General features: G+C 49.6%; 7 protein-coding genes across 8 annotated transcripts; 5 read left to right on the forward strand and 2 right to left on the reverse strand.

Annotated features, from left to right (window-relative positions):
* Nucleotides 1-70: 70 nt before the first annotated feature.
* Nucleotides 71-2,388, reverse strand: AAFC00_006088 (uncharacterized protein; the record flags this gene model as incomplete). The annotated part of the gene is made up of 6 exons (XM_069345984.1): nt 71-866; nt 920-1,081; nt 1,141-1,276; nt 1,349-2,109; nt 2,168-2,247; nt 2,314-2,388. 6 exons carry the CDS (start codon nt 2,386-2,388, stop codon nt 71-73), a joined length of 2,010 nt encoding a protein of 669 aa, XP_069198186.1.
* A 584-nt stretch (nt 2,389-2,972) lies between these two features.
* AAFC00_006089 (uncharacterized protein) lies at nt 2,973-4,070 on the forward strand (the record flags this gene model as incomplete). The annotated part of the gene is made up of 1 exon (XM_069345985.1): nt 2,973-4,070. One exon carries the CDS (start codon nt 2,973-2,975, stop codon nt 4,068-4,070), a length of 1,098 nt encoding a protein of 365 aa, XP_069198187.1.
* A 1,480-nt stretch (nt 4,071-5,550) lies between these two features.
* Nucleotides 5,551-5,983, forward strand: AAFC00_006090 (uncharacterized protein; the record flags this gene model as incomplete). Its single annotated transcript, XM_069345986.1, has 3 exons — nt 5,551-5,707; nt 5,763-5,921; nt 5,979-5,983. 3 exons carry the CDS (start codon nt 5,551-5,553, stop codon nt 5,981-5,983), a joined length of 321 nt encoding a protein of 106 aa, XP_069198188.1.
* A 1,706-nt stretch (nt 5,984-7,689) lies between these two features.
* AAFC00_006091 (uncharacterized protein) lies at nt 7,690-9,353 on the forward strand (the record flags this gene model as incomplete). The annotated part of the gene is made up of 3 exons (XM_069345987.1): nt 7,690-7,795; nt 7,861-8,645; nt 8,703-9,353. 3 exons carry the CDS (start codon nt 7,690-7,692, stop codon nt 9,351-9,353), a joined length of 1,542 nt encoding a protein of 513 aa, XP_069198189.1.
* Nucleotides 9,354-11,246: 1,893 nt separating this feature from the next.
* On the reverse strand, nt 11,247-13,008 carry AAFC00_006092 (uncharacterized protein; the record flags this gene model as incomplete). 2 transcript variants are annotated; one of them, XM_069345988.1, is made up of 3 exons in its annotated part: nt 11,247-11,923; nt 11,981-12,814; nt 12,873-13,008. In XM_069345988.1, 3 exons carry the CDS (start codon nt 13,006-13,008, stop codon nt 11,247-11,249), a joined length of 1,647 nt encoding a protein of 548 aa, XP_069198190.1. The 2 variants fall into 2 exon arrangements, with proteins under 2 accessions (XP_069198190.1, XP_069198191.1); XM_069345989.1 differs by having other exon boundaries at nt 12,873-13,002.
* An 811-nt stretch (nt 13,009-13,819) lies between these two features.
* AAFC00_006093 (uncharacterized protein) lies at nt 13,820-14,564 on the forward strand (the record flags this gene model as incomplete). The annotated part of the gene is made up of 2 exons (XM_069345990.1): nt 13,820-13,895; nt 13,957-14,564. The coding sequence occupies 2 exons, from the start codon at nt 13,820-13,822 to the stop codon at nt 14,562-14,564; spliced, it is 684 nt and encodes a 227-aa protein (XP_069198192.1).
* Nucleotides 14,565-15,625: 1,061 nt separating this feature from the next.
* AAFC00_006094 (uncharacterized protein) lies at nt 15,626-17,082 on the forward strand (the record flags this gene model as incomplete). Its single annotated transcript, XM_069345991.1, has 3 exons — nt 15,626-16,188; nt 16,280-16,597; nt 16,659-17,082. 3 exons carry the CDS (start codon nt 15,626-15,628, stop codon nt 17,080-17,082), a joined length of 1,305 nt encoding a protein of 434 aa, XP_069198193.1.
* Between the last annotated feature and the right edge of the window lie 21 nt (nt 17,083-17,103).

A 17,103-nucleotide genomic window follows, 5' to 3' on the forward strand; every position in this document is an offset into this window, starting at 1 on the left:
TAGATTACTCGCCAAGTAGATGTATTATGCTTCGCACGAGCCGTTCAGACAATTTAAAATTGGTATGCATTCATACATTATATGTCGTTGGCCCTTCGTTATCAAACAGCCAGTCAAGGTATGAAGCATCCATACCCTGAATAGCAGATGCCAGGTCATCATCATGTTGCAGTGGTGGATCTTCCCAGAAACTCTCGATTGTGGCGTGTAGCGCTATATGGTCGAGCCCGTCATCAACTCGTATGGCATGAGATGCGAATCCAGGATCGACTCGAGGTGTCGCGTCTTTCTTTGCTGCCTCTCGTGGATTCGATAATGGCCCACTGTGCGCGATTGGCAAGGTCCATACGACTTCCCACTTGTGGGCAAGCTCTTGTATTCGCCTGAAAGCAGCTCGGGCACGATGACCCCATCTGTCTTGCATCTCGTACAGGGCGTCCACGCAGATCCGCACACCATTGGCAGATCGCCGGCCGAGAGGAGTGCGACCTGCAGTAGCATTGAGTAGATGAATGACAGCGGCCGTGAGAATGTAGTCTATTATCTGAGGGGAAATGCTCGTGAAACTTCGTAGTCGGCGGTAGGCGCGAACGATCTTGGTTATGGTTGCCGCAGCCGTAGTCACCGACTGAATGGCAAACCGGCCTGCCGGACTCTTGCCTGATTCATCAAGCAGCGGCCGATGAATCAATATGAGCGAGGTTTGATAGCTGAGTTGTAGCCAGACTACAGAATCTGGCATGTATCCTTTGCTCAGTCGCAGTGCTTCATCATTCTCGCTGTTGAACTTCACGAGACTTTGATGTGAACGAAGCACCAGAGCTGTTTTATCCTTCCTATCGAGCTGCGCCCAGCCGAAGGCGTATCTGATGATATTGTCAGTCACACGGCGTGTACAAATGGAGAGGGCTCATTTTACGTTTGATCCATACAGGAGTCCCATAGATGCCATAGTTCGCAGAATCGGTCGTGCGCTATGTCGTCGACACCAGGGGCGCCTGGTAGTATAGATAAGAAGGAGGGCTGCCGAACTCGTTGCCAATGCATAGTACAATTCATGCCCAGGCTAGACGTAACAAGCCTTGGAAAAGAAAAAAAGTTAGGCTAAGAGTCCGCTGCGTATGTTGGGGTCCATCATACCGATCTACTGAAAAATATGCAGAAAAGGAGCGTACACGACGTTTGTAAGCAGACGAGTGGACTGCAAAAGAAGAGTCTGGACTAGTCAATGCAGTTACGTGCAGTCCAAGGTGTAGGACTTGTCCTGTTGCCATTGCTAGAGGCGGAGAAATGTCAGTATCATGACTTGTTGCATACCATCGTAACACATGTGCAGAGGTCAGCTCACCTATCCAGTTGTATGCCATGCTGTGAGCACCAAGCATTAGGTCTCTCCAACCGAGCAAGGCCAATCCTTGGATAACCAGGTCACTCGGTTGACTCGCGATACATTGCAATGCAAGATTTGAAGCATTAGAGTAGTAGTTTTCCTCAAGCAACCGGACATGCTGCTGGCCCGAGAAGAATGATGCAACCGCAAACAAGGCGTTATTGCGAAAATGGGCGTCTAGTTCGTTTTCACCTTCACTGCCATTGACAAGCAGATTGGCGTCTTCTGAATCAAGAAAACGGTGATAGACATTGAATTCGTCCATGAAACATGCCACCAGATGCTGCCTGAGCTCATGGTTGGAGGATGTTGATAGGCTAGTGTTTAGTTCTCTGACATTCGCCTTTGGACCAGCCTGAGACACCGAATGTGAATCAGGCACCGTACTCTGGATAGAAGAAATCGTGAAAGAAGGCTCTCCACGGTCCTCAATTTGCACCTTAAGCATCAAGGAAGAAAGTTCTTCAATGGCAGCTGAAGATCTGATATATGGTGAATCGCCGCTTCCTTCGTAATCATCGAAGGATGTGTTCCCTATGAGGTCTGAGGACGTGCTTCTCTCTTGACCGATGCCTTCGTGCTCATGAGCCAGTGCTCTGGAGGGATCTGCGAAAGACCTATCATGCTCATTCGATGATCTGGCTTCCAGCAGTGCGTTTTGCAGTGTATTAATCTGGTCTTGTAGATTGCGTATGAGCTCTTCATCTTGATACTTTCGTCTGTTTGGCTGTCAGCACTGCCTCACAAGCGTAGCAGAACGTGAGCATCTCATCATACTTGCGACTCGTCTCCGGGATGTACAAGCATGTGCGCCCTGATCGCTGACACAGGAAGCAAGTAGGTTTTGCGCCATCGCACTAACTCAAGGTCAATTACAAGCGACTAATATCATACACTGCACATCTTATGCAATAATGCCCTACCTTGCGCTTCCCTTTGCGACACTCCTCGCAGGCGTTCTTAACGCGAGCACGTGGTTTAGTCTGTTCGTCGTCCATCGAGAGCGTCTGGTCTTGGCACTTGCGGATTATGTCTTGACCGAGAAATTAATTAATCAACCCGTAGCATTCTAGATCACAACGACATCAGGCGGCCAACGAGCTTACCATCTTACGGGTTCAGTCTTCATGAACAATACGAAGTCGTGACAAGAGCTGTTGTCGAGAGCAGCCCGTCCCCCACTCGTTTTACCTTCCACGCCAATCCGTTCAGAGCTGCCTTCCGAAAGTCTAAATCTATATCGCTTTTGCGGATGCATCATCCGCACATTCTTATCAATAGACTTCATCTGCATCGTTAGTACAGGGTACAGGTCAAGACAAATTGGAGTTGAGAAGAGTAATGCGGAATCCATGTTCCGCAAGATCGATACTGCTACCACAAGGTTGTCAAGTACGGGGTTAGTGTAACGATAAGGTAAGGTAGGTAAGCGGTGGATCTGCAAGATATATATGGGATGGAATGAATCTCGATGATTGCAATTACTTCAATTCTCATTCGCCAGTATTTTCATCCGATTTGCAAAGCACAGTTTGGTCAGGGCCACCCTCATAGCTAGAGAACGTTGTCATATCAAGCAGACATGGTATTTCTCATCGATCTGGGTGATGAAGATCTCCTTTTCACGTACGCTATCTTCGGCGTTCAGCACCCGACGATGAGCGCGGAGAAGAAACGTCAAATCAGTACTCTACATGACTTGTTGTCATCATCTGCTGGACGTGTAGACCAGCTATGCGATGAAGATCATGGCACAAAAGGAGGACACATGCCCCCTTCAACGACTTTCGTTGCATACTGGCTACGCAGCAGTGACTACGAGGAGTTTGCCCAATCGAAGGCATTTGCAGACTTCTGGAATGATCTACCCGACGATGCTGGCGTCTGGCGGGAGGTCATGACCGTGCCAAAGGCGCGTTATATGTTCGCTGCGAGTCAAGAAGTGAAGTGGGGCTTAGCCACGATGTCGGAGCTGAAGATCAGTAACGATGAGGGCTATTGGGGAGTATATCGACACCGATTGGGCGATGTAGGAGACACATATACGTCTCCATATGTAACCAACACCATGAATAGCACCACCTCTCCAGAGACCGCAGCTGAAAATGTAGAGACTGCGAGACCAGTCTTGAGCATACCCCAGCCAGGGTCACCAAGCATCGAAGGCGAACAACCGATTCGACGTGGCAAGGTCACCATTACGAATCCACCAGATAACCTATGCTTCGTTCGCGAAGGACAGCGCCAGCCTCACGTTTCAAAAGAGGAGGTCGATCTATGGATCGAACACATCTCCCCTCACGCAGCCTCCTGGATTGACCATCTTGACACCAATCGTCAGAAGAATGGAGTCATGACATTTACAACCCACGTTGGACGTGACAGAGTCGCGAGCAGTGACACTGTCGTAGAAGCTGCACCTGTAGCTGAGACAAACCAGCTGGCATTCTTCCTTGATCTTGCACATTTTGAGCGTGCAGGAAGAAGTCACAAAGGACACGTACAATTAAGGAAGAATGTCATGCAGCATTATGGACCGGGAGGCCAGATGCAGAAGCTTGGCAAGGCGGAACTGTTTGTCGAGTTATGTGTCTTGAAGAGCGGTGACTTGATCGCTGAGTATATTGGATGTACAGAAGGGACCGGGCTGATGTGGCTCGAGTCAGACACGAAGAATTGACCGCTCGTAACCGCATATTCGAACAGGCTCAACTCGTATGCTCAGAACACTGGTTGTCTTCAGCTTCGTCGTATACTCATATGCAATACGTACATGTTGACTATTTTGTCGAAGGTGATGTTGTTAGTGATGATCCTGAAGCTAGTTTGCCATAGTGACAACCCCTGTAGATCTGCCGAACCAGAAGCGACCCCGGATCCGCAACCTACGGGTCCAGTTTTCAATGGTTGGTATCTACAACAAATCTCCATCGTGTCACGACGTGCCATTACCAACCTGTGTTGCTATATCTTCGCTAGACTCACTTGTATACTTTACCGGTGACGAGTGCCCTGGGTGGTGTTGCAATTGAATCTACATGTGATGATTCGGCCCATATCCGAGACGGTCAGTCCGGATCATACTGTAGCATGAATGAGTTCATCATGACTCAGCTGCTGTACTGGTCTTCCAGCACAGATTGTTGTATCAGTTGCCTACCATGTAAGCCTATCAGGAATGGACATGTATTGCATCGTCGCGACCACATGTGATCAAAGCTGTCACGCTGGGCTGCTACCACGGACATATGATCAGCAGATGTTGAGATGTATGGATGCAGCTCTGCCAGGGTCCATTGGTGCTTTTGGAAATATGCAGATATAATCTTATCATCCGCCGGTACTATACCTACTATGGATCAGCTCTTAGAAACTGGATCAATATCATGAACGACAACGGCGGCCAGATCGATGAACAATAATTCACTCGACAGTTTCACGAAAGCTACTACACCTGTGTTTCTCCGGATCCGTTTTCGTATCTTACAGCAAGAGTACACCGGTTCTGAACCTCATCAAGATTCTGCAGATGATGCCAGCAGCTCTGCTTGGCAATATCCGTGCAAATAAACGCATGATCATCCTGGCCAGGATATATACGAGATCATCCTATTTCTTACTTCCACGGTCCAATAGTTGTGCTCGCATGCTACTCCACAGGATGAAACGGCAAGCACGGCTAACACTTCCGGCCATGGCATGCGATTTCTGCTGTTTATTGGATTCGAGAAATATAGCCTTGCTCAGAACGAGTAATTTCTCGGAGAACTCAGCGGGAGAATCCATTCGAAGGTCATATCGCACCACTGCCAAGGACATCCAGAAACGTCCATATTACGAGTTTGCAGCGCGGGTCAGGCATTCCACGTTGTCATTGTGGAGTCCGATATATCGGTAAGGCATAGACACCTTAAGTCTTCGTGGCTGGTCCACTATATGGTCTATGCGGCTGACATTGCTCAACAGGCCAAGAGTCCTACCATATGCACTGTTCAGACCCCCGCTATTAACGTCACACCGTATGTATCCCTTCATGACATGTATAAAGGAGTGTGAGAGTACGAGGATGGTCTCTTTCTCTGCCATTGACTGTAATTCTTCAGATCATAGACTCCGACCTTAACGTATCCCAATCTGAAACAACCGCAAAGAAAGCCAACATGTCTTTCCACCTTTCTGCCCAGGAGATCCACATCGCCGACAACCACATCCTCAGAGCACGTCTCCAGACCGAGAGCGGCGAATGGCGGGAATCCGAGATCGATCTTGACAACCACATTGGAAACATCAACGGCATGTTCCAATGGGACAGCGCTGGTGAGTGGAGTCTCTCCTGCAACGAAGAAGCAAGTAAGAGTTGACCATGTCCAAGGTTTCTCCCAGACTGCTCAGAACGCACACTTCGCCATCGAGGGTGGCGGTCAAGTCCCCGTCCTCCGTGCTGAGCTGTTCAACGAGGCCGGCGAGCCCATCTCCCGCGACGTGAACTTGGCCGAGAGAATCGAGAACCACGACGGTCAATTCGTCTACAGTATGAGATCCATCTGATCAAGTCACAAAGATATGCCAGCTGACAATTGCCCGATAGCCTAAGCCCGCTAGAGGATTGCTCGTTCTAGAGGGTATATGATCGAATCGACATACCACTAAGACTGGATTGTCAACATCGCGGAAGCGATAGTTTGTATATTAGCATGTTCAGTATGACACACCAATGCAGTGCTGCTTCTACTAGAAACGCCTTTGCCCCTGGTTGAAACCATCCCACGTGATGCTGCTACGTAGCCATGACTCGTTATCGGACGAGGAGAACGATAGTAAAAGCATACCCAGTAATGTGTTCTTGCTTCCGCGTTGAATGGGTCTTGTATTCTTATATTACCTTTGGTATGTTAATGGAACAGGGAGAGGTCCCCAACAGTGATTCGCACCTCGCCAACTCCATGCTTCGAGCTATGTCTCCTCAAGCTATCGTACACGCCATATCTGATACAGACGTGAATTGCGGAGTGCTGTCGTATGAGCGTATACTCAACACGTCATGAGCCGCTGAAGTGCGCGGATGGAGATTTGTCGCAGCATTGTTTTCAGGCCGACACTAGAGCTTTGACCACAGCAGCGCCACATGAGGCTACGCGAGTAAGCAGCATAGCGACACCTTCGCTGAGTCACAAATGCTCTGAGAAAGTCGTTACGATCTTCTTTATGCTACGTGCTACGTCTGCCCAGCCAGATAAGCAGAATCCGGGGTAGGGCAAACTCTCATATCTTACCATCAGTCTGGAGACTTCAGGTAAGGGTAGGTAAGTGCCACGTGTATCTCACCTTACCTTACTGTACCTAATTGTACCTTACCTTTGAACAGTCCTTTAGATACTTTACCTGCTCTCGGCCTAGACCAGCCAGCAAGAAAGCGATTCTCCCACATCCCCATTGCCTGACAAAAATATTGTATCCTGATCTCGCGTAAAGGAAGACGCCGATTGGGCAATGGAGTACCTCAAGGCACGTACCTTACTCACGGAAAGGGCCGTTACGTCACAAGCATCACCATGTGACAGGCACTGGGAAGTTGCCGAGGACACTTGCGACCAGCAGGACGGCGAAGTCCAGGTCATACCGGACATCGAGGTGATCAAAATGCGAAAGAATCGATATGTACGTGGATTGGAGTGGCAAGTGTCTACCTCAAGGGACTGGTACAGATTCGACAGATCCGTTGAGCACATAGGCGATAGCGAGTTGCGGGGTCAAGTTCTCCAGCTGCTCTGCCTATTGAATCAAATGGAAGTTCTAGGCCATGCCCTTGACAGCACTGTCGAAGGAAGTTGAAAACACTGGATGAATCTAGAGAATGCTTAGAGGCGAAACAACAATCCTACGTACCAATCGTACAGCAGCTAAACCTCACAAATGAGGGGTGGTTCGAGTGAGGATTTGAGGGGTAGTATGGGTGTAGATGGGTATATCGTTTTCGCATACGGAGTCGGAACCAGTCTTGAGTCAAGATGAATACAGCATCAAAACCAGGCTGCACGTTTCGAAGTAACCGATTTCCTCAAGAAGCCGAATCAACGTTGACCCCAGACGCCCTTGCGCAGATCGGGGACCTAAGAGTCACAAAATAGGTTGCTATCCGATCCAGATTGTGGGGCCCCCGGGTTTATGTACCAAGAAACGCAGAGAAGAACGACATATAAGACTCCTGTTGAACTCCCCTTATCACACCTCAAGAATCTCACCTTCGAACGCACGATTTCTGGGTAGACCGATCACAGTCGGATTTCACATCTTTCGCAATGTTTGACAAGAGTTCTTTCAACAGAGGCTATGCCACCAACATGCGAGGCAAGTGGCTGCAGACAGCTATCACAGTATGCGCGGCCATGGCCTTCACACTTTTCGGTGAGTATCTCTTGCCCAATTCATCAGTTTCCACCAGGAGCAGGTCTGACGGCAGAACCATGTAGGTTATGATCAAGGAGTCATTGGCGGTCTTATTTCTCTGCCTACATTTCTCAGTGTCAATGGTATCGATCAGCACGACTCGAATCTCCAAGGCACAATCGTTGCAATCTACGATATCGGTTGTCTTACAGGCTGCATCATCATGGGTGTCTTTGGTCAGAAGCTCGGTCGGCGTGTGTTCATCGTCTTAGGTGGTGCCCTTCTCGTTGTCGGAGCTGCTCTACAAGCAGCCGCACAAGGGACCGCGTACCTGATTGCGGGTCGTGTGGTTGGAGGTATTGGCATGGGTCTCACTACGACCATGATTCCCATCTGGGTCGCTGAGACTGCCAGAGCCTCTACGCGCGGTGCAATGGTCGCCATCCAACTCTCAATCGTTATCTTTGGAGTGACACTTGCATACTGGTTCGATTTCGGCATGATCAGGGCCTTCCCTCTGGACACCAAGGCCTGGCGTATTCCCATTGCATTCCAGTGTGTCTTCATCCTCCTCACCTGGATGTCGATTTTCTTCCTCCCAGAGTCTCCTCGTTATCTATACTCTATGGGATACACCGAGGATGCCGACAACGTCATCAGTCGTCTCTATGGCCTCCCGCTCGATGGCGAGGAAGTCGCACAACACCGCAAGGAAGTCGTCGCAGCTCTTGAGGCCGAGAGAGAGTTCGCCTTCAGCCTGAAACATCTTTTCCGTGACGAGTCGTCCGTCAGTGTAACGTGGCGTCTATGGTTATGTGTTCTCGTACAATTCTTCCAGCAGATGGACGGCAACAACATCGTCTCCTACGCAAGTAATTCTTGCCTATCCCGAGCCAGGCCTCTTTAGCTAACAATATGCCCGTAGTACGCGACCTACCTCTTCATCAACTCGCTCGGCATGACTCAAGATACCGCCGCTGTTACATCTGGCGGTGTAACGCTTCTCTTCTTCGGTGGCACACTCACTCTGATCTATACCGTTGAGAGGTTTGGACGTCGCACGATGATGTTGTGGGGAGCAATAACCTGCTCGCTTTTCATGATCCTCTTCGTGGTTGGACTTGCTGTCGATACCGACAGTTCGCTCCAACTCGCTGTCGTGAGCATCTTCTTATTCGAGTTCTGTTTCGGAGCTACATGGTGCGGTCTCCCATGGGTTTACGTCCCCGAGATTGCTCCGCTCAGTGTGCGTCACGTTGGTACCGCAATGGGAGTGTTCACACAGTGGATCGTCACCTTCATTGTGGTCAAGTTTGGACCCATGGGCATCTCCGCGGCTGGCTGGAAATTCTACCTTCTTTTCGTCGTCTTCAACTGCCTCACCATCCCTTTCGTCTATTTCTGCGTCAAAGAGACCAAGGGTCTCAGTCTCGAGGAGATTGACCTGCTCTTCGCCAAGAAGGGCCACAGGGATGAGATGGAAGCCCGAGTCCACGGCACTACTGAGTATTCTGCCGAGAAGGGAGGAGTGATATCATTGGAGGATATGTCAATGGACAAGTCGTCGCACAACTGAGCGGCGAACGATATGGTTCAAGGAAGGATTATAATGAAAGACTTGAAGAAATGACAAGCCTATGGTCGCAACGAATTTCAGATGTCTGATTAGTCGATTTTGTAGTATACCACGTAGCTGCTCTGGAAATCATTCAAATTGTTCTCGCACTCACTGCTGAAGGAGGTCAATATGCGTGCAAAGGTGAATGGGTTCTCCATGGCCTCCACAGTCGCGGCACGCGCTCCACTATTCCCCTACCTGATTCATGCGACCTTACTGGAAAGGCCGAACAGAGTCAAGTTCATGCAATCGCGGCTGTACAGTATCCTGACCGCATTGATGAAGTCGAAGTAATGATCGTCGCGGGTCTCCACGCTGATGACTGTAAATTGTCTGTACCCGCGCCAGCCGGATTCGATGATTCTTTGCGGGACCAGAAAATCCTCCGCGCATATAGATCTGCACCTGCACTTACAGTCACATCCCCACCTTCGGTTAGGTCTTTGCAGGAAGATCACCAACTCAATGCCTCAGCGCTTAGCATTGACAGGAGGATATCATGTGCTATCGAGTCCAAAGCCTGGATGTTCCCCAGGGCAAAGGCGGAGTACCGTACATGCGGCAATGCTTGCCGTGTGACAGACTGTGAACGTGGAGCCGTTGACAGTCGAGCCCCTGCTGACGTCTGGGGTAGGTCTGGCATGCGGAGAACCTAATTATGGTATATAGCCGGATCGAGTCGCACGACTTAATGTAGCCGATGCCTTGATTTAATTTTACATCAAGGAAATGTAGGGTACGACAAGGCTGTGGAGTTGTATAAGTAGCAGTCTATACCTGTACTCTGCGATGTCGATTGATGGAATGTACGCATCGACCGACGACCATTTTGATCGTCGACTGAGAGGGCGTAGCCCTGGAAAATATCTGTGTGTCAGACATCCGGAACGGTGCTTCTTCCAAGGATCGCAGGGCCACTTAGTCGACATGATTCAGTGGGGACCAGCTCCATGAATGGTCAACCGAAAATACGTAGTCGCGTTGTACATGACGAGCTGGAAGAAGGACGGATCGGACTCCTTCTCTGATCTCGAATTGCATATGCTGTGAGCGGTTCCTTCGCATAGAATGCTCAGATACTATTAAGTACGGAGAAGAAATCCGGCACATTCGGAGACTTGGGATATGATCAATTCCACGCGCTGACCTCGAAGGACGCCTTCATCACTCGACACAGTAGGGCCGAAATACCTGAGATCAATGAATACATGATGGAACAATCCAAAGCCACGGATACGTATATACAGCAATCGTGTAGAGACATAGACTGAGGCATCAGAGTCTGGCCTCATCCTGACTCGAGAGTGGTCGAAAACGATGCGATGCCTCTACTGTATTTTGTACCTTAGATTTCTGAGTGTAGTCCGAGGAAGCGCCAACGTGCTCGAGACGAGGCTTGGTCCTCTGGGCAGGGTCTAAGGGAAGATAGAGTTACGGGACTACTTGCCCAGCACATTAACCTAATTCTATCATAGAAAAGGCATAATATAATGTACCATACGACCCAAACACGCAGTGCGGCTACCGTTGGATATAATGACATCGAGTCCTGTTGTATGTCATGCATCTTGTGCTGGTCAGGATTCTCTCCAGCGTGCAGCTGATTGACTTGCCTTAATTTAATGTACAGGATACTTTACCTCTTGTACAGTACACAAAGCTGCAACCAGGCCCGTTCCTTGCAGATCAGGGTCCCGCTGCGCACAGGTTAGTTCGTTTTTAGTGCAAGCGGTAAGGAGAACTTCACTTTAATCACAGCATGGAAAAATCATGTACAAGGAAAAAAGATACTGTTATGCTCGCTGTCTAGGGTATGTCATGTGCTATGTAATGTTGATAAAAGCAATTTGATTACGATGAGGCCGTGTCTCTCTTCCTTGCATTCACATACAGATTGCTTGGCTTCACTGTCTGGAACATTGAATCGTACTCGATGGGATCGTTACCTTCTCTGACGAAGTCGTATCGGAACACCAGCTTGGCCATGAAGAGTTTTACTTCTCTTGCGACGAAGTTGGTGGCGACACACATTCTGGGACCCATGGCGAACGGCATGTAAGTAGCCCGATGCCTGGTCTTGACGCGCTCGGTGTCCCACCTATCTGGGTCGAATTGAGTTGGATTATCCCAAAGCGCTGGGTTGTTGTGGATGTGGTGCAAGGCGGGAATAACGACACCACCCTTTGGTATCTTGTAGCCTCCAGGGAGGATGATGTCGGTACGAGCTGTTCTGGCCGGCTGGAAGGAAGTCGTATGTCGGCGCTGGGTTTCTTTCACATATTTGTCCAGATACGTGAGACGCCCAATGAACTCTGGAGTCATCACAGTGTTTTCGTCCATGCCGTTGTCGATGAGTTCTTGGTATATCCTCTGCTGCGTGCCTTCGTAAGCTACTAGCCCGTAAATGAGCCAGGACAGGAGAGAGCTAGTGGTGACGAAGCCGGCGGTGAGCGCTACAACGAGAGCTGGCTGTCGACCCTCGGGTTCCATCTTCTCTCCCTTCATATCGGTGGCGCGCAGCAGGTAGTCTATCACAAAGGTCAGCATTACGACATCAATAGGTGCAAAGAGATCTTGGTGTATACCTGTCAGGTTGCGAGTCTTCATTGCTGCCTCTTGTAAGGGTACATCTCCCTCACCGCGCGGCGCCCTCTTCATGACTCCACCAACCAGAGTACCAACAAGGTGGAAGGTATCACGTAGACGCTTCGGATCACCGAAGGGCAACCACTGATACCAGTCTCCCCAGGTCGTTACTTTCTTATTCAGTCCCAGCAATTTGACGATATTGAGAGGGATTGGATGGATCGGTGAATCGATGTTCTCGAAATGCTTGAAGTCTTCCTCTAGCCAGAGCTGGCCCACCAGCTGTGAAGACAGCTTCAGCATGTAATTGTACGCGTTCCATGCGCTTCCTTGTCTGTCTAGCTCATCAAAGATGGTAAATGACTGTTCGACTGTGGCCTGCATCCTTGGAGTATAGTGGTTGATGGCTTTGGGGCTGAAAGCGGGCACGAAGAACTTGTGCGCCTTCCTCCATGTGTCGGTGTCTGTGTTTGTCAAGAACACACCGGCGTGAGGGCTTTTCACACCATATAGCGGGTGAGCTTTGTTAATGTCTTTGGTGAAGAAATCTGTCTCGGCGAAGACATGGCTGGATATGACCGGGTCGTTGGTGTGATAGACGGTACGGCCCATCACTGTAGTCTTGATGACAGGTCCATACTGGTCGAAGAGTCGCTGGTGGTTACCGATGTGGTCTGGATAGACCCCGCAGTGGCTGCCCAGGAGTGGAAGACCTTGTGGTCCAGGAGGATCTCGTACATCCTGGCCATTGATGGTCACAGTCACGGGACCAGTTGCCTCAAGGATATCTGCGACTCCATCAAGTTGCTTGCCATTTGCTTCGCATAAGATACCTTCAAGGTATAACGTTAGCTAATATCACCCGCATGATGTAGGATATCTGGAACATACTTTGAGGCTCAACAATACCAAAGTGTTTACCAAGCAACTTCTGGAGTTTGATGAGGTTTGTGCCGGCATCGACTTGGATGGACTTGACAGTACCACCGTTCTCGCCAGAGACACAAAAGTTAATGGGCATCATCATAAGAGTAGGATGTGCAGGAGAGGGAGAGAAGAATTCCAGGTCAGGTAGTTGTTGACACGTATTCTTGGTGGGGACAATGGATGTCGTTATATAACACAGGTTCGCTTCAACGCCAGCACCTCTTCATTGCCGTGAAGAAGACCCGACCATGTTCACTTATCATCTGACAGTCTCGTCCTTGATAGGCATCATAGACCTCACACGACATTGTTTTAGTGAATTACTGTATATCAAGCTTAGTATGCATGGCCAAGGATTGGGCTGACCTTCGAGCGTGACCGGTGTTCTAACGGGACTATTGCTAGGAGCCTCGCATACACGAGCGGGCACTCGTCCGAGTCTCAACACATCAATGTCGTATTGTATGCTGCGTGAGAAGGTTCACTCCATCGTCCCAACACATGCAGGTTCGCCTTTCTCGTCCACGGATGATCCATATCGGTAGGCCCTCTAGATGAGATGAGCAAGTGCCGACTGCTCTATCCGCTGCAGATGGAGAGGTCACTTCGCTGTCCAGGACGCGTATCATGTCAGACGAGAGTTCGTCTTGAGGCTTATGCGAGGTCTAGGCATCAAGGACTGATATTGTCTCCACAGACGGCCGGATCCTTCCGGCTAAACATGCTATTAATGATAGATGAACATTGCATGCGTGGAGACAGTAAGATCCTGATAAATTGCTTGATCAGTCGTGTTCAAGGGCGATCGGGATATAAACAGCGTCGTCGCTGGATCAAATGAACACTCAATCTTTTTTTCATTGTTTGCAAACTCGACCGACGCCCAAGACACTGAACAGGACACAGATAAGATGGAGCAATACACATTGGCAGAAGTCGCATCCCGCAACACCGAGATCTCAGTATTGATCGCGATTGAGAGCAAAGGTACGTACCGGAGCAGTAACAGGCATTGGTAACGAGTGATTATAATGATATTCGTTCGCAGTCTACAATATCACCGACTTTCTGGAAGATCATCCGGGAGGCAAAGACATCCTGCTTGAAGTTGGTGGCAAGGATGCTACAGAGGAGTTTGAGGAAGCTGCACACTCCGATGAAGCACGCACGATCCTGAAGCAGTATCTGGTCGCGAAGTTGAAAGACGATCGAGTTTCGCCGAAGGCAAGCAAATCGACCGAAGCTAAGAACCAGAGGGCTGAGCTGGAACACGAGAAGGAGACCTCAACGGTAAAGGCGAAGAAGGAGATACCACCCGCAGCAGTCCTCATTGGCGTCACATCGGCCGCGGCTGCAGTCATCCTCCGTAAGACGGAATATCTATCTCTGTTTGCGACGAAGGTGACTGTGTTCCTCGCTCAACTACCCGAGTGGATTGGAGGATTGCGCATCAATCCTGAAACAGCGACGATCTATTTGGACAGTGCTAGAACATCTAGCGCTGGCTTACTGGCCATCTGCTTAGCCGGGCTCACTATCTCGATGCTCTACTGGGCTTTGAGTCTTACGTACATTGAATTTGGCTATGGGAAATATCCATCTGTCATCAGGTCAAAGGGACGGAGGGGACAGACGCACCTCTTCAGACACCCTTGAATCGTCGCGTTGGCTGCCCCGGGTCGCGCTGGGATAAGATTGTGTTTGGACGGATAGGGTAGAGATCTCCATAGAGAACAATCACACATACTTCTTCTTGCAATAGTGAAGCGAGCCGTGAGCTCTGCAATCGAGAGACATGTGGGCCAGGAATGTTCTACGCGAACAACGGGACACGATGTGCGGTACGGTAGGTAGTCGTGAGCTGTCACTGAATCTTCCATGTCACATCGTAAAAATGATCAACGCAGCACGTGCGGTGGATTATCAAATATATTAAAAGTTGTTGCTGATTGGTCACATCGTGATCCTGTCTTACCTCACCTTATCTGCATTGCAATTGGGCTACTGCAGTCGTTTCCAACCTTGATCGCGTATTAGTGTACGAGTCCTTCCCCAGGAGTGCAGATTCAAACTAAGGTAAGGTAAGTAATTAAGGTAAGGTAATTGAAGGGTACCTTAGTAAACCAGGGTCCAATTGGCGGCCCGGTACGCACACAAGCCTCCGCCTCCTCATCCGGACAAGCCACATGTGGGTCGGATAGATAGCGCGGCATCTCTAATAAGAATTTAGGAAGCACCAAGGGTGGGCTCGAGCCCCCCCCCGATCCTCCCAGCCATTCCATCTCGCTGCTCCCATCCGTAACCCACATCAGCATTCTCCGCAATATCCTCCTCCGCAAGCACTATCTCGCAAAAGCTGAGAGGAGATGCGGGTCTGCACATGCAACATGATCTACGCAGCGTCTATATACGGTAGAGATAGGAAATTGTTTCGCGAGATGCAGGGGAGTCCCGCTACTCCGCCTTGTGTTAGCAGCGTTGAGAGATAGTCGAGTTGTTCATGTACAGCACCACTCAGCTTACAAACCCGGACCGCTATTGCTCGCACCGAGATCCGTGGTCTCGAAGTCTAAGTTTGTTATATACAACTTCACACGAACGGCTCTCTCAGAACTTGGTTACAATCACGACTGATTGTGTTTCACGAGTTTTTGTTTTATTGTCTGCTCATCCAGGGACACAGATCTCGATAACCTTCGTCTCACCAACCGCCCGTCATGTTGAACGACCATGAGAAAGGGCTGGAGGGTACGATCCCTACGGCCGAGATGGTCGGCGACGTTTCTCCAGTCGAAGAAGAGCACAAGCTCATTCACAACGCTTACCCTGACGGCGGGCGTGAGGCGTGGTTGACTGTCGGGGGAGCCTGGTGCTGCAATTTCGCTTCATTTGGTTGGACCAGCTCCGTCGGTGTTTTCCAGACTTACTACTCGCAGAACCAACTTTCAGAGTATTCATCCTCGACAGTGTCATGGATTCCATCTGCAAATTTATTCATGTTGCTCGTTCTGGCACCAGTCTTTGGCAAACTCTTCGACAGCTACGGTCCTCGTTGGATCATAGTCTTCGGCACCATTGTCGATGTTCTCGGCCTGATGTTTCTTAGCCTCAGTGACAAGTACTACCAGATCTTTCTTTCACAGAGTATTTTTTCGGGGATCGGGTCCTGTGCTTTGTTCTATGCTGGAATGAATGCAGTGAGCACGTATTTCCAGAAGAAGAGAGCCTTGGCCATTGGCATTGTTGCAAGTGCCTCTTCGCTGGGAGGTGTCATTGTGCCGTAAGTGTGGTCCTCGTCCCTCGAAGACTCTTTGCCATCAAACATCAATCTCTCTACCTGACAAATAGCTGACTCTGACTGACTCTGGCAGGATCATGTTCAACAACATCATCGATGCTGGCGTGAGTTTCGGATGGACAATTCGCATCATTGCCTTTACTTTCCTCGCCTTATTATCTTTCGCCTGCGTCTTCACAAAATCGCGGTTGGATCACAAGCCCAAACCATTGATCATCATGGACTTCATTCGCCCTCTGAAAGAAGTGCCGTTCTTGTTTCTCACCGCTGCTGGGTTCTTCGCTTTCTGGGGAATTTTCATACCAAATAACTTCATTGTGCTGTATGCACAGTCGATTGGGATGTCGGTGAATCTTTCCAACTACCAACTTGTAGTTTTGAACGCTGCAAGGTAAGTTTCTCTCAAAAGAACACCCCACGAATACTATTGAACTGATTTCGTTTGATCACAGTATTTTTGGTCGAGTCGGTTGCGGACTCGTCGCCGACAGATTTGGACGGATCAACACCATCATCATCAATCTTGTCCTGGTCACCGTTTTCGTCCTCGCTCTATGGTTGATACAAACGGAGGGCACGACTATCGCCTTCAGCACCTTATACGGCTTCGGATCGGGATCCTTTATATCTCTATTGCCAGCCATCATCGCCCAGGTATCAGACATCCGAGAGATTGGAGTCAGAACCGGTATTGTCTACTTTGTGTCCGCTTTTGCCTGCTTGACAGGTAACCCGATCGGTAGCGCACTCATCGAGAACAACTCGCACCCGTATAGATGGATGCAAGTTTTCTCGGCAATCATCATCTTTATCGGAGCGGGGTTCTTCACCCTGTTGCGCCTTTCGCAGTCGAGGAAACTCACGGCCAGAGTATAGTGTTGCCTGGAGTAGTTGGAT

This window comes from Neodothiora populina, assembly GCF_041146345.1.
Source record: "Neodothiora populina strain CPC 39397 chromosome Unknown canker_contig_6, whole genome shotgun sequence".
NCBI classification, from domain to species: Eukaryota; Fungi; Ascomycota; class Dothideomycetes; order Dothideales; family Dothioraceae; genus Neodothiora; species Neodothiora populina.